The sequence below is a fragment of the Ylistrum balloti genome, unplaced genomic scaffold (assembly GCF_031769215.1).
Source record: "Ylistrum balloti isolate Yb309-2 unplaced genomic scaffold, AGI_CSIRO_Ybal_v1 Utg370856, whole genome shotgun sequence".
NCBI lineage: Eukaryota > Metazoa > Mollusca > Bivalvia > Pectinida > Pectinidae > Ylistrum > Ylistrum balloti.
The window spans coordinates 296,825-313,989 of NW_026782491.1; the positions used below are offsets into that span (position 1 = coordinate 296,825).

General features: G+C 34.4%; 1 protein-coding gene across 1 annotated transcript; it reads left to right on the plus strand.

Annotated features, from left to right (window-relative positions):
* Positions 1-292: 292 nt before the first annotated feature.
* On the plus strand, positions 293-11,823 carry LOC132559103 (major vault protein-like). Its single transcript, XM_060223713.1, has 10 exons — positions 293-348; positions 4,766-4,921; positions 5,425-5,620; positions 5,773-6,117; positions 6,629-6,754; positions 6,914-7,024; positions 7,482-7,757; positions 8,211-8,792; positions 9,439-9,894; positions 10,216-11,823. The coding sequence occupies exons 2-10, from the start codon at positions 4,779-4,781 to the stop codon at positions 10,558-10,560; spliced, it is 2,580 nt and encodes an 859-aa protein (XP_060079696.1). The 5' UTR covers positions 293-348; positions 4,766-4,778; the 3' UTR covers positions 10,561-11,823.
* The last annotated feature ends 5,342 nt before the right edge of the window (positions 11,824-17,165 follow it).

A 17,165-nucleotide genomic window follows, 5' to 3' on the forward strand; every position in this document is an offset into this window, starting at 1 on the left:
GTTGTGTAAATATCAAATAATCCTTTTATACCCTGCTCAGTTGTGTAAGTTAACAAAGCTTCTAACTGTGTTTTTTGTGTGTATATCGTCAAAAATGTCTGATGAAATACTCTTCCGTCTTAAGAAAGAACGTAATTGAAACTACGTCGCAAAGTAAAACTTTATCATTCATATATTTAGACACGGGGTTCTTTACACGAGTTGTCTCCCTTCTCCCGTAACCGGTCATCGATAAGAATAGAAGTAACGTGATTGGTCAGATGAAAGTTCACACCCCACCTGCCGGCCTGCAGGATCTTGCTCAACATTGAGAAACTCAGAACTGTGCTGACGCAGCTTGAAGAACAGGTAAGCGTTAATTTGATTGGTTTTAAACACGTAAATCGAGGTGTTTCAACGAAGCTTATATTGTTTATGAAAGTAAATACATTTCTTGTTAATGACAGTCTGTGATTATGTTTGGAAAATCGTTTGTAAAATGTGCAAAGTGCATAGTTTACTTCCGCTTTATCGATCGGACGGACATGTTTATTGACGTAAACTTGGAAACGCATCAACATTACAGCAGTAATTATACAATGTCAGCAATTATCGTGAACGTGTTATGATTAATTGTTATTTAACTATTGTGGCAAATTATTAAATGATAGAATTTATCACCGGTTGGTGTGGCTGCATTAAAATATAGTTACAGTTACTGCGCACAACGCCAGTGGCATACATACAGGTAATTTTTGTTGCCAAACCTTCCCCCCCCCCCCCCCCCCCCCAAGTAGACAAAATATATCAATGACTTGATAGCACAACCATTTAGAATGCTTTGGTACCAACATATGAAATAATTTTATTGTGTATTTTATCGCGACTCTCGCTTTATTGGTAATCTGAATCGCATGTACATTCTTGTTGGGGTAGTTTTGTTTGACGTCATTAACTCTATCATGGCTATATTTAAACATGGGTATGTCCCAAGTTCGCATTAACTACACACAAACATTTTGAGTGACAGGTAAGCATTTACAGTGATTTCGAAGTAGTTGTGCAATGTCCTAGTGGTGTATAATACATTTACCTCAGATGTAAAAGGTTGAGTGCTGACAAAGCATGTTCATGTCAGCACAATTTATCCTTTAAAACCAAGTCTTTTTCCAAAATTAAAGTCAGTACAATATAGGGACATGTGCTGAAGTACAACATGCCTTGATTGAAGACATCACTATCTGCTTTCCCTAGACTTTCTTTAGTCTTACTGTTGGTGCTGATTATTTTTTGGCTGGTCACTGGTATATTGTAAGTAAGATTTAATTTTCAGTCAATGTCATGTTCATTTTAAATTGTGCAAAAGGACACACTGGTTTAGAGAGGATTTTAAGACTTAGCAGTTATAGTGTTAATAGTATTGTAGTATTTTAAGGCATTGGGTTATAATGTCCTTATTCTAAACCATGCTCTTCTTCTCATTCTTAACCACTTTAGAAAGTCTGGCAATGCATATTTCATAGTGTGTAATAACCCAGATACCTGCATATTATTCTTAATGATGATTCAGTCTGAGCTTTAATGTTGTTTGTGTGATTGTATCTGAAGGAAGAATGAGAGGTAATTGCCAAAAGTGTGTCTAGTGCACTGCTATATGATATGATATATACTCTAGTAATGCACAGTTAAATTGTGTTAATTAGATGTCAGGTAATTTATAGCAATTAATCCAGTATAAATAAACATAAGGAAATTATATAATTAATATCCAAACTCCAGTATATTAGACCCCAGGAAGATATAGCAGCTAATATATTGTCTTTTCAACTGGAAAAGAGGAAACATTTGCTAGAAAATATTTCATTGTATACAAAAAATCAATATATTGAAAGTAATTATTACCATGCTTATTACAGTACAATTGTAGATTAGTTTGTATATAAATGGATATTGCTATTTAAAAGCACAAGGAAGTATTTTATATGTAATTAATAGGGCCTATTTATTTGTACACGGTTGTTATCAATTTCCTTATACACATATTTATGTAATACAAAACATCCTGCATTGACAAGATTTCAATTCCTTGTGATGTTATCAGATAACAGGTTGTAATTTTCTCAAGTGTAATGTATTTAGGATGAGAAAGTTTTTCCTTATGTAACTTACTTAGCTTTTACAGGATAATTTTCTATACTTTTCTTCCTTTCTTTTTTGGTCATTTTTGGGATGTTAATATGTAACATGTCTGAATTCAGATTTTATCAGACTGGTAAATGTGGTCGGACAGGTGTGACAGTTTTCATTCACGTAGACTAAGTAGGAAGGTAATTCATGCACTTTATCCAGTGAAATTTGTTACAGCATGTGAAACCAAATGCAAATGGAAATTCAAACATTTATGAAAGTTTGACCTGCCCCTATTAACATCTTGAAAAAATGGAGACAGAAAACACTCCTACACATAATGTTTAATTAAATTTAACTTTAGTTAGAAGTTACTATGCCACAGTAGTTTTTGCTCATGTGGAACTTGAGTTTTTGATTTCATAAGATTTTAATGTCAAATGCTGGAAGTTTTGTCAGGAGTAAAAAGTTGTGCATTACGAGTGGTAAATGATAAACCCTATCATGTATATTTAACTGATGTATTACAGAAAAGCCCTGGATAAGAATTTATGAAACAAAGTGGTCTTAGCCAAATACTGACATTCAGAAAGTGGCCTTAGCCAAATACTGACATTCAGAAAGTGGCCTTAGCCAAATACTGACATTCAGAGAGTGGCCTTAGCCAAATACTGACATTCAGAGAGTGGCCTTAGCCAAATACTGACATTCAGAGAGTGGCCTTAGCCAAATACTGACATTCAGCGAGTGGCCTTAGCCAAATACTGACATTCAGAGAGTGGCCTTAGCCAAATACTGACATTCAGAGAGTGGCATTAGCCAAATACTGACATTCAGCGAGTGGCCTTAGCCAAATACTGACATTCAGAGAGTGGCCTTAGCCAAATACTGACATTCAGAAAGTGGCCTTAGCCACATGCCAAGTGACCAAATAATCTTTGATTATTTGGATTTGCTTATTAATTACATGACAGACAAAATAGCATTTGTTGGCAGAGCAGGGAAAAAAATAAAAAAAACCATTATGTATTGGCCAATCACCAGATAATATTTCATCTGATGAAATACATAGTGCCATTTTAAGACAAACCTTTTAATTGAATGTGAATAACATGTTAATGTAAAAAACGTTTTTGTCTACTATTAGGAGAAAGAGTGTGGTGGTAATACATAACAATAGTGAGATTCATTCTTGCTTCGTCATCAACATTTATTGGCAATCACTTTACCTATCACAGTATCAGGGTAACCTGTATGTAGTGTACTTAGTATTTAATCTGAATTACCTGAACAAGTTGGCACAAATCCAGGTGTGTTATTTATCTGGATATGAGCTGGCCATGGATATTTAATTTCTTCTGTACTTTACGTTCAGCTTACAATAATAGACTACGTAGCTAGTGTGAGCTATATGTTAGCTAATTTAAAAACTTGAAAGAGTTTATTTTTGTCCTGACGTCACTAGTATGTAATCTTGTCTTTTGGTCTGAATTATTCTGTTTCATATGTTATCTATGTATAAATATAGATTTAAAACGAAAATTTCAAAACCAAACCATGTATAATCTTTTAACTGGTGTGAAAACCAATAGTTCACGTGAAATTTGGGTCAGTGATACCTAATTCTGTAGTCTAGAATATATTGATTGCTGTAGAACCTTGGCCTATTTTACAATAGTGTATGCAGTATTATATCAACAAGACAAGCTTTTATGACTGATCAAACATTTAATTAGTGAGACATTCAGTGAGATATTGGAACAAGAAAAAACTAGTCAGATATGGTGGTTAAAAAACAGAGAGACTTTTTAGGCATGCTCATAAGGCCCTGCTAGTTAAGCTGGTATTTTCTCAAGATGTTCTTTGATATGTTTGAAATCATGCTTGACTTTGTTAGAGTTAAAGAAAATCTTTCATATCATAATTAAATGCTATGATCATGTAATATTGTATAGTGTACTGGTAAGAAACAGATTTGTAAAGACTGCACAACTATAGGGTGTGACAAATTTCAATATGTTTGCCTGGTGCCAATATGTCTATTTTTGAGGGAATAATATTTCTGCGAGTATTGAATGTATTAGATGTAATTATGAAACAACAAAAATTAAAGATAATTTTTTTGTGAGTTTTTACACAGGTTTGATGGATACAAGGAAGTGTTTTCAATTTATAAGGCTGATTTACGTTATTTAGATTACAAGAGTTGTATCCCCTTTATTATAGTTGACAACTCAATTTCATAGACACCAACAATGTACTGAAATAATGACTTCCTCCAATTGTCTTCACCATTAAAATTTCTAAAATTACAAAAAAATTTAACTACTGCAGATTCAACCCGCAATAAAAGTTATTTTGGCAAAGTGCATAAAACAATGCAGAATATTCATTATTTTGCATGGTAGCCAATCAGATTGTCTATTTGATGTAACTAAGTCCAAGGCATATTTTTATAGATGGGATTCTTTTTCAGTATTTGATAAAATTTTTGAGGAATAAAATACTATTACTTTTTTAATAATTTCTATTCGGGTGATAAATAAGAGTGATGGTAAATTTTGATCAGTGTTTTTAGTATATACAGTCAGAGAATCCATCATAAAATAAGTTCCAGGTAATCTTACAATAACTGATGAAAATACCATTTCTGTTACAGATAACTGATCATAATGTCCGTCTCACGTCGTGGAGGGGAGGAGCTGTCCCTATTCAGGATTCCTCCCTACTTTTACCTTCATGTCCTTGACCAGAATCTTAATGTGACCCGTCTGGAGATTGGTCCCCAGACATACATCCGACAGGATAATGAGAGGTGAGACTCAGTACTTAGCACACAGGATAAGGGGGTTATAATGACAATGAACTTCACTGGTCAGGGGTTTAATCAATTAATTTAAGAAATTTGAAGGAAAATTGTTAACTCCTGTAATATTAAATGGTTTGATGTTGTCTCACAAAATAAATTATGATCTTTATATAGATATCTGATATAAAAGACCATTAAAACATTAAAAAGAAACTCCATTTGAGTGAAAGATTTTCTTTGATAAATTAATGACTAATTCGTAATGGAGTCAGTGCTTACTAACCAAAAAAATGATATGAAAAACCCCTGCTTGTTTTTCTTATGTTTATTTCCTTTTTGTGACAGTTGTGGCTGATTTTCTAGGGATAATTAAGAAAATTAAGTGACATAGATAAGAATATTAGTTTGGGGTAAATCATTTTAGTCGTGTTTTTGTTCGTTTTTCTGTAAAACTGTTGAACCTTTGTTATGATTGAACTGGAAGTGTATACGATGATGTTTGTTTACAGAGTTGTGTTTGGCCCTGAAAAGATGATCACAGTGCCTCCAAGGCATTACTGTGTCATCGAGAACCCCCATGTCCGAGACAAGGACAATAAGGTTGTGCTGGACAACAGCGGTCAAGCCAAACTCCTCCATGCTGACCAGGAGATCCGTTTAGCACAGGACCCTTTCCCTCTATACCCAGGCGAGGTCTTGAAACAGGTAAAAAAAGTCATGATTATACAACTTGTTTAGAGCATACTCTGTAATTCAAGTTATGCATGCTTTTATATATTATGTACTGGGGAATAGTGAATGTGAAAAATGTAATGACTATAAGTTTTGTATTTTAATGTAAAAATTTATTTCTCAAGGTTGTGACACCCCTGAAAGTTGTAAATGCCAACTCTGCTCTGCGCTTGAGAGCAATTCTTGACTTTGAAGAAGATATCAAGCGAACAGCTGGCGATGAGTGGCTGTTTGAGGGACCCGGGACCTATATCCCACGCAAGGAGGTGGTGATTGATGAGACAATTCGTGCCACAGTAATCCGTCCTAATCAGGCTATTCGTCTTCGGGCACGTAAGGAAACAATTGACCGACAGGGCTCTCCCCGAGTGACTGGTGAGGAATGGCTGGTTAAAAAGACTGGAGCTTATCTCCCTGGGGCATACGAGGAGGTGGTTGATATTGTCAATGCTTTCGTCCTCACAGACAAGGTATGATAAGAATTTGTTTAGGACTAAGTAGAATGGGTAGTTTTTGAACGTAGTCTCTGTTAATAGCTAGTAGACTCTAATGTTGATGTCTATATGAATAGATTGATCTCTACACATATTCTGTTGTTAGGGTGATGGGACTACATGGTAAAATTTAATATTAGGATTTATTTTTCAGTGATTCATTTTTTTCACCAGTTCAACCTATTATATAAGAAAATATATTTTTCTATTGACAAATGTATTTAACCAGTAGGGAATGAATATCTTCCTGGAAGAATATAAGTTTCCTATATGAAAAGCATCACATCTTCATCAGAAATGCTATAATACAATATATTGATGGCATATGTAGAAAAAAATATTTTTTTACTTGTTTTAAAAAAAAAAATTAAATCTGTAATTAATTCAGTTTCTACTGTTGGCGATGTGATATGATATTTTGTTGAAGCTGTAATCAACTGTATATTCTAATTCAGTAAATCATAAACTTGTTTTGTTGTATTTATAGAAAGCTCTTCACATGAGGTCCCTTAGAACATTTAAGGATGACTTTGGTGTGGTGAGGAAGAATGGAGAGGAATGGCTTATAACGATGACGGAGACAGAAACACATATCCCCAATGTTTACGAGGAGGTCAGTATCAAAATCTTAAACATAATTGTCAGGATGAATCATTGCTTGTTATTATTAGTGTTTTTAGTGAACATTTCCAGAAATGTATAATAAGATTTTTTTTGTATTTTATATTGTAATATTGATTTGTAAGAAAATTAACTGTTTCTTTGGTAACAGGTTGTGGGTGTGGTCTCCATCACGACCTTGACTTCTCGTCAGTATTGTGTTATCTTGGATCCTTGTGATGAATCTGGGCGACCACAACTTGGACGCAAGAAGCTGGTCAAGGTTAGTGGTTAAGGTCATGGACATTGTCTAGTCATCATGGGATTTGAACGAAAATAGAATGTAAAATACAATGTATGATAGCTGTGAGGATTTTTTTTTCTGTCAAAAAAATGGCGTTATGATTCCAAATTGTCTGCAGCATTTAATCATATTTTATAAAACAAATTTTTGTCAAAGTTTTCTGAACCATAACAATCTTAAAACAGGATCATTTTAGACCAAAAAGAATAAAGGACAAAAAATTGTGTTTGAATTATCAAAGTAAGCTTAAGGTTCAATATACAAACAAAACAAATCTATACAAACAAAACAAATCCTTTAAGTTTATTTATATTTGAGCATAGAATTGAAAAAAAAAAGAAAATAAACTTCTTTGTTGAATTTTGATGATTAAGCCAGGACAATTGACATAATTTTTCATTTGTTCATGTTCTTAAAATTTTGATTGCCAATTTAGGGAGAGAAATCCTTCTTCCTTCTTCCTGGTGAGCGACTGGAGCGAGGCATACAGAACATATATGTCCTTGGTGAGGAGGAAGGTCTTATTCTCAAGGCCACAGAAACATTCAAGGATGAAGATGCCGAAGAAGACCGTCGTCCCGGAGACCGATGGATGATCCGTGGACCCAAGGAGTATGTACCACCAACTGAGGTAGAGGTTGTGCTCAAGAGACGTGCAATTCCATTAGATGAAAATGAGGGTATCTACGTCAGGGACATCAAATCTGGAAAGGTAATTGATCAAAATTGGGAATTTTTCTGCAGGTTTTTGGAGAAGATTAGGGAAAATGTCTTTACACAGATTATGTCTTGTCTGGTAAGCTAACAGATAAATATTGGAGGGGCATAAGTGACTGGTGGGAATGATTCATCTGAAGTTGGTATTGAAGAGATATGTATATGTTTCCATTCTCAAGACCATGGGATCCATATTTATCAAAGTAGTAATAGCTCAGGACATTCATACTTTGTCAGTTATTGATTTTGAAATCAGAGTTTTTGAAATTAGCTCACACAATTCAGTATGTTTTCTAGCATGGGCAAAATGTATTATGAAAACTCAAATTTTGGGTCTGATTTTATCAGTCACTTGAATAGAATACTTCAATTTGAAGGAGATTCATTCCTTTTATTTGTATTTTAGGAAGTCTGTTAGTAAGAAACTGTTCGATTTGTCTTGTTTTAGGTTCGTGCCGTTACAGCTGAGACATATATGTTGAGTCATGATGAGGAACTCTGGGAGAAGGAACTTCCTCCTGCAGTGGAGACACTCTTAGCCCAAGGCAAGGATCCTCTGGCTGATCGGGGTACAAGGGGACAAAGTACAGAGTCCTCAAAGGCTCGTGACAAAACTAGGGTTGTCACCTTCCGTGTACCACACAATGCAGCAGTACAGATTTATGATTACAAGGAGAAGAAAGCAAGGGTTGTGTTTGGACCAGAACTGGTCATGCTTGGTCCTGATGAACAATTTACACAGCTCAGTCTGTCTGGTGGCAAACCAAAGAAACCTAATTCTATTAAATCTCTCTGCCTCTTGCTCGGTCCAGACTTTATGACTGATATCATCGTTGTGGAAACAGCTGATCACGCTCGACTCAGCCTCCAGTTATCCTACAATTGGCACTTTGAGATCAAGGACAAGTTGCAGGTTTCCGAATCCCACAAGATCTTCAGTGTACCTGATTTTGTTGGTGATGCCTGCAAAGCAATTGCATCCAGGGTGCGAGGAGCTGTGGCTCAAGTACAGTTTGATGACTTCCACAAGGTGATTATCAAGGACAGTTATTTTTGCTCGGATATAACAATGACTATTATTTGATGAACGTATGAAGAATTCTAATTTGACAAAGATATCATGGTTCATATTCTTAAATTAACTAACCATTAGAGAACTCATAGAAATGTTAAACTGAATTGAATTGACGACTACTGGTAAAGTAAGATCTTCTGTTATGATGCCGACTTACTGTAAAATCATATATATTGATGAGGTTCAGTTATCATGCTTTTCCACAAAATTGTTATTTTGAGGATATTTGATTTCGTGGATAATCCACGAAATCAGTGAAAATAAATCCCTCACAGAAGTAAATGATTTCACAGTAATGGGCTTTAAAAATGGTCTTATCAACAAATTACAATGATTTTACTGCCAATGTTTTAGCAACACTTCATGGGAGAAGTTGTATATTCTAAATTTTCTGGTGTCAAAATATAACATATATATATGTATAGTAGCTTTTGATAGATGTATATCATTCATTAATCTTTTTATCAATTAAAAATTGTCTTCATGTGAGTAAAACATTGTGTTGTATTTATCATAACTTGCTTTGATAAGTTAATATTTGTTCCATCTAATGAATGAATTAAGTATCTGTAATTAATTTATTTGTTTCATTTTCTTTTAGAACTCGGCCAGGATTATCCGATCTTCTGTTTTTGGTTTCGATGAGAAAGATAAAGTGCGGGACCAGTTTGTTTTTAATCAGAATTGTTTGATGATTACCAGCATTGATATCCAGTCAGTAGAACCAGTGGACCAGAGGACTCGAGATGCTCTCCAAAAATCTGTCCAGCTCGCCATCGAGATCACCACCAACTCCCAGGAGGCTACAGCTAGACACGAAGCTGAACGTCTCGAACAGGAAGCTAAGGGTCGCTTAGAGCGCCAAAAGATCAGTGACGAGGCTGAGGCTGAAAAGTCACGTAAGGAGCTGCTGGAACTGCAGGCCAACAGTGCAGCTGTGGAAAGTACTGGTCAGGCCAAGGCAGAAGCCCAGTCTCGTGCTGAGGCTTCAAGGATCGAAGGAGAGGCAGCTGTTGAGCAGGCAAAACTCAAGGCTATGGCTATGAAGATTGAAGCTGTAAGTGTTTATTGTGGTCAACAACTTGTCTTATCATAACTAAAGCATATAGTTTCACATGTTACTTCTTTTGTAAAACAAGACATGATGTACATTCTAGCAGATATACATATTTACAAGCTGTTTTGGGGGAAAAAACACGAAAAAGGTTTACTTTTTTAAAGGTTCAGTTTTTGTATGCAATTCTTTATAGGTTAACTCATTACAGTCACATTAAGCATAAAATCTTCTTTTGTTTAGCTGCCTATAGCGAACAAAATTATTCATAGATCAAGTAAATTTCATGCCAATCGCATTCACTTCTGTGTTTGTAATTTGTAGGAGTCTGATCTGGAAAGACTGACCAGTGCCAGGGAAGCAGAATTGAAATATATTCGGGAGCAGAATGACATGGAACTCAACAAATCCAAGGAAATGTCCCTCATCGAAACTGAGAAGTTCAAGAACATGGTGGATGCTATCGGAGCTAGCACACTCCAGTCCATTGCAGTCTCTGGTCCAGAGATGCAGGTCAAGATGTTGACCGCTCTAGGGTTGAAGTCTACACTCATTACAGATGGCAGCAGTCCAATCAACCTTTTCAATACTGCCAACGGACTTGTTGGTGGCCAGCTGCTTCCTGCTAAAAGGCGTCATGCTCCAGGTGACTCTGATGAGGAGGATTAAAGGGCAGATAACTAAAAGAGTACTCTCCCTTTACACTGTTTGTTTTCTTGGCCAATTGTTATTGGTCATATTTCTGTTACACACTGCAATCAAAATTTGATGGTCGGATGAAACACATCTTCTGGTCATTGAAAACAAATTATTTATTATGGACAGACATTTCTACCCCAGACAACTTGGACCAAAATGAGAATGAGGTTTTAAAGGCATGGTTATGTGTTATAAGATATTTTGTAATAGTGAAGTTTCTGTGCAAGATTTCAGATTAAATTATCATAACCAAGTATGGTACATAACAACCAATTAATGTTTAATTGACCAATATATATTCAATTGTGGTTAAAAAGTTAAATGCTTGTTATTTAGCAAAGAATTTTTTTGTACTTGTTCATGCATAATTCATTGTATTCTGCCTTAAATCTTGTTTAAGAAAAAAAGTATCTCTTCCATTGCATGCAAATTGGTAAATTTCAACTCTGCATTTAAAACTTTCATTATGAACATGACATCTGTGTTATTTTATTATATTATCATTCATATTTTTCATCTAGATTTCTATCTAAGTGTCAACTGGTATATTAAAGTTTATACAAGTGCAATTACAACTGTGAGATGAAAGCATGTGTGATGACCTAGACTTTAATTTGTATTCTTTGTTTGGACAAATGTGTTTGAAATAGATGCTTACACTTCAGCTGCACAACTTCAACATAAGTTGACAAACCACGAAAAAAACTAATATGATGTACACAGCAATATGAAATTCACCAATAGTCAACTCTTGTCATGTTTGTGCAGCTGTATAGTGAAATAGTGATAACCTAGTGTTTAATTGCATTTTCATTAATTAAGAAAAAAGTGCTTGGTACAGAACAAATATACATACCAAGTACTAGCTGGATTTTAAGGAGTCAGACTGCTTTCACATTGATATACTGTATTAATATTGTATGAATTTGTTTGGAGTATATTGTGAGTAGTGTCTGTAAAGACAGTGCTCACAGGTGTTTGTTGTTTTTTGTGGGTTGAAGTTATTTCTGTTTTATAACTAATTTTGTACCAATTTAGACTATTGTCCTTTCTCTGTGATAGACTCAGTGCACCTCTTTCTAACATAATATATATTCTAATAAAATATATATGTATAGTGACAATATTTAATTATGCAACATGTCTGTTTACAATCCGACGGCGAGTGAAATGGATATCATGTTGACAAATAGAATTTTGTTTTTGTGAATCTTATTAAAAACTTATATGAAATACCTTCTTCATTGTTTTTATAGAATGCCATTTGAAGATGGTAGTAGTTTTTTTCAGATTGTCTATTGTTTGTTGTCTTACTATTTGATGACAGATATTCAAGGCTTTTTTACTGGTTTCAGATGGGGCATTTTTACCTTATTTTAGAAGAAAATTTGTGAATTCGCAAGGAAATTTCGAATTTGGAGAATTTAGCTTGAATGTGGAGTAATTTCAACTGGGAATGAGGCCCATTGTCAGCCCAAAAAGGATCTCAAAAAGTCCTAATATTTGTCCAAAAACTGTTTTGTACACAGGATTCCTTTGACTCCTGAAGAATAATGTCTACATTCCTATCTTGTAAAATTTTACTAAACATCACAAGACAGGTTTATTTTTAACTTCTGATGGTAGTGAAGATTTGCCATGAAAAAAACCCCGCTGACATTGGAATACAAATCAAATTTCAACCTCAGCTGTCATTTGAATAAAGGAAACTAAGTCGGTACTTATCCCTAAATGATAGGTCTAATGGGCCTGAATTGTTCACCTGTTCTGCAGCTTGAAAATGGTACTGTAAACCATATGATTCATGCAAGGTGCAATTTTACATACGTGAGTCATTCACCTGCGTAAAATTTACCCCATGTGGATGATTTTGTGATTTACCTGTGTATGGTACATGTACTTGTGAAACGGGTATGTAAAATGAACATCGTAATTTATTAAAGATATGGATATCAAACCGCTGTGTAACTGATATACCACAACTACACCCACTTATACTCTTATCAATATACATGTTATTATGAACACTATACAAATAAACATTGTGATAAGATCACTGAAGCTGATAAATGAAAGTTAATAACCTGTGTACTCCCAAGTTTGTGTAGACAAAGTAACATCAGACAAAACATTTTATTAACATTATCATGGATGGTATAATAACAGGGTATTATAATTAGACACTAACTGATATGAAAGATGTTACACGATAGATATGGTCTATATATTTACCAGTGTGAATTGACCATATTAAACAATCCAGTCACACATGGGAAAACAACACGTCCATCAGAACCATGCAGATATACTTGAAACAAATACCCATGATTTGTGTTCCTGTTTTGTTGAAATCAAGAAAGCATCATGATGGAGACATGGCCATAGGTCAGTTATAGAAGTCTGTGATGTACAGTGTGCAGATTGCCTGTTGAAATTGGGAAATCTATTCACACTTACAGTACTTAGTTCAAGAACTTCATTTCTGCACACTTGAAAGCCTGGTTCCCCAGCATACTATAGTATCACACCAATACCATGACCAAGGGCCTATTGTATCTTGAAAAGAAGAAGTTTGAACTTCTTAACACATTTGACCTCTGTGTCCTTGAAAAGTCAAGGTCATTTTTTTTAATCAACTTGGAAGCTCTTCACTCCAGTATGCTTATGGCTTAGTGTCACAACCCTTGGCTTCTTTTTTTATGCAGTTGTTTAAAAGATTTTGACCCATTTGAGTAGGTCAAGGTTATTCATATAAACAAACTTGTAAGCTCTTTATCTCCATCTTCTGCTGACTCATAGTCAGGACATTAGGGCCTGTTGGTTATTGAAAAGTTTTGTGAAGGGAAAAATTGACACAACAGACAACTCATCTTGGGAGAGGTTATATTTGCTGTTTGAGCTGATGAGCTAACAATCAGTTAAGGCTTCCATTATTCAACAGGAAATCATAATAAAAATATGTATTCACCATTCAAACTCAACAGGTTTTAAACATACAAGATGACAAAAAACGTTTGAAATTCAGTCTTTATTTGTGAAAAATTATATTTGACATCAAATACCACTGCATGACCTATATTATCGTGACTATAACAATGAAAACAAAAATAATGGTATATGAACTGTGTTTGTATGGGAATGATGTAGTATACAAGGTTAGAGTTAGAATATGTCGGTAAGAGAGGATTGGGAAACAAGCTTGGGATGAATTAATTGATTGGTTAAAGCTTTTCTGATAAAAAATTCCAAATGTGAAAATTTTTACGTTATTGGCATATGTAGTTTAATATATAAATAACCAACGATGACAGATCAGAACTTTGTACATCACTTTTGACCTGGTAAGGTGTACAAGTACAGTTGGGTATCTGGATAATCAAGCTGTGGTGACCGATCTTCTGAGCTATAAAACTTCAGTTAAGTAAATTTTATGATTAATGAATTATATAAGAAGATAGGAATGTGGCAAATATTAATATATGTGGGACCAGAATGCATTCAAGCTTCATTTCAGAAAATAATTTTACAACTGTTAGAATAAATAGCAGTAACCACATGTTTGATCCCCGATTGAAACGGTGGATCACATAATACTGGTTCTATTACATATCTAATAGAAATTCTCTCTTAAAATATCTAAGGTAGGTATAATTTGCACTTCCAAATAGAATTTATTATTGTTTGGTTCCTTTTTCTCATTAAGGCCTCTCTGCATTTAGATTTTATATTGATTATCAGGAGGACTGAAAAATATTCATACTGTGCTTTGTGAAGACAGGACCTTTCATTCATTAAAATTCATTAAGGATTTGTAACAGAACTAGTCTGGGGAGATCGATACTAGTCTGGGGGATTGCTATCACTGTTCTTGATGTCATAATGTGAAGCATGGAACAAAATAGTTGGTATATCACACGGGACCCTTTCTAGAGGGATGAAAACTTGTTAAGGATAGGACACAGGACCCAGTCTGGAGAGTTTAAAATTTAAGAATAGGGCACAGGTCCTTGTCTGGAGGGGTGAAAACTTGTGAATGTTAGGGTACAGAACCTGTTTAGAAGGATGAAAACTTGTTAAGGATAGGACACAGGACCCTGTCTGGAGAGTTTAAAATTTAAGAATAGGGCACAGGTCCTTGTCTGGAGGGGTGAAAACTTGTAAATGTTAGGGTACAGAACCTGTTTAGAAGGATGAAAACTTGTTAAAGGATAGGACACTTGACCAGTCTGGAGGGATAAAAAGTTGTTAAGGGCACAGAACTAGTCTGGAGAAATTGACACTATACTTGATGTCACAATGTTAAACATGGAACTAGAGAGTAGGAATATCACACCATAAAATACAAGTAAATCTCACACCGGAGGGAACACTGATGATATATATAGTCCTTACACACAGGACAAACATGTTGAGACTAAACACATTGTGTCTACACAATATTTGTTATTGTCTATAATACATGATTGGCACAATCACAGAAAAAAAGAAAAAAAAAAAACCATGACAAATTCATTGCACTTATGATAACAATTAGTCTGTGTAAAACTGTACTCTATATTACTAATGTTTCTCAGTTCAAAATAATGATATTATTAGTTCAAAAGATTGACACAGGTATACAGAATTCTTACCAAGTAATATTGTACATCGGTTATGTCCCTTGTCTACAATACTGTACATGGGTTACATCCCTTGTCTACAATATTGCACATGGGTTACTTCCCTTGTCTACAATATTGTACATGGGTTATGTCCCTTGTTTACAATATTGTACATGTAAAGATTCCTAAAGAAATATTGTACATGGGTTTTGTCCATGTTCTACAGTAATATATTATTATTATTATCGTACATGGGTTAAGTCCCTTGTCTTCTCTTACATTGTACATGGGTTGTATTTGGAATTATACTAAACATTGGTATTATCACTTGTGAAGTTCAAAAATAACAGGCGAGCTCAATCACTGACCACTAACTATAGTCACACTGTTTCATACAATGTGGTTACTTATGCCAATAAACACCAACCAATCACAGCTGTGTGGCCAAATAATGATGCACGCACAGACAGTCTGGTTGCTTTCGTCCAACCAAAGAGAAACTCGACCAGAGTTTGTGATTGAACTTGCCCATTGAACAAGGTTTTTAACAATTGTATACTCTAATATTGAGCATGGGTTATGCCCCTTGTTTAGAGAGGTAAATCTTGAATAACAAGCCTGATTTGTACATATACAAGCGGTCCTTCAGTACTGTACAAGGTTGGCTTCCCTCATGTCTTAATGTCTTCTGTGATTAAATTTGAGGAATGTTGTCAAATGCAGTAAGAAGTCCTGGAATGACTTTAAAAGCCGAGTCAAATTAGGCAAGGTTTGAGACATTTGTAACTTGAACATATTTCATTCATAATATCAAAATTGAGAAACGAGATAAAGCAGGATTAGATTCAAGAACATGGACATACATGTTTACTATATGGATGAACATACAATACTTACTATCATTAATGTAAAAAACAAATTTCTCAACAATAAGTTTGTTGAATACCATTTGAGAATTTTATGTCATGCAATTATGAGACTATCATTAACAGTTATAATAATAATTAAAAACCATTATTATCACAAAATAACTATTTACTAACTGAGATACTATGGTACCACACTGAATATTACATTCATATTGGGACTTGGTATACTCCAATATTTCAGGACTTGTCAACTTTCCTTTTCACTGAAATAATCATAATCCCAGTTCCTCAAAATAAGGTAACTTGGGAATAAAAAAAAATCAAAATAAAATTGCTGATGAGCAGTTTTTCAGCTTGATTGTCACATTTAATATTAAAATTCAGAATATCTAAAGTAATGTATAGAAAATGTATTGAGTCAAATAATGTTGAAATATAGATATTTCCTACCTGAAAATTCTGAATTATTTTTGTAACTATGGTTCGAGTGTAAAATGTATTACATTCATATTTCAAAACTGATACTAAATAATCTCTACATGCCTATCACATGCTTTGTTATCTCATTTATTTACAATACCGCTTTCCTAGTTAAGATAGATCATGGACTTCTATAGATCTATATCAAAGTCCATGGATACATCTATAACATACCATATTTTCTGGGTTATAAGCCAAGTTTTTTTCCCCCTCAGCAGTCGGGTGGCGGCTTACATAACGTTATAACTTATATGTGGACAAAAAAAACAGCAGAAGAAAAAGAAAAAGAAAAGAAAAGAAGCGTATTGTGTGGACATCAATTCCGGACCGTTACGTATTTCCAAACGGCCATTTTGTAAAGGCATATCACATACACTAACTGTTTCCTACATTGGAAAACCCATGTATACACTACCAGTATATTTAATGGTCCTGATATAGTACATAAGTATGTAACATTTGCAACAGCTACATCTCCTAAGTAATACCACATTTAAATACATGATGCAAATAAATTTACCTTTACAAGAATCTTCAAGTACATAATGAATTGCATTATTAACAAATAATGGTACAGTTTGATATACAGGCCAGTAAATTTCATATTTTCTCTCTAATTTTGATA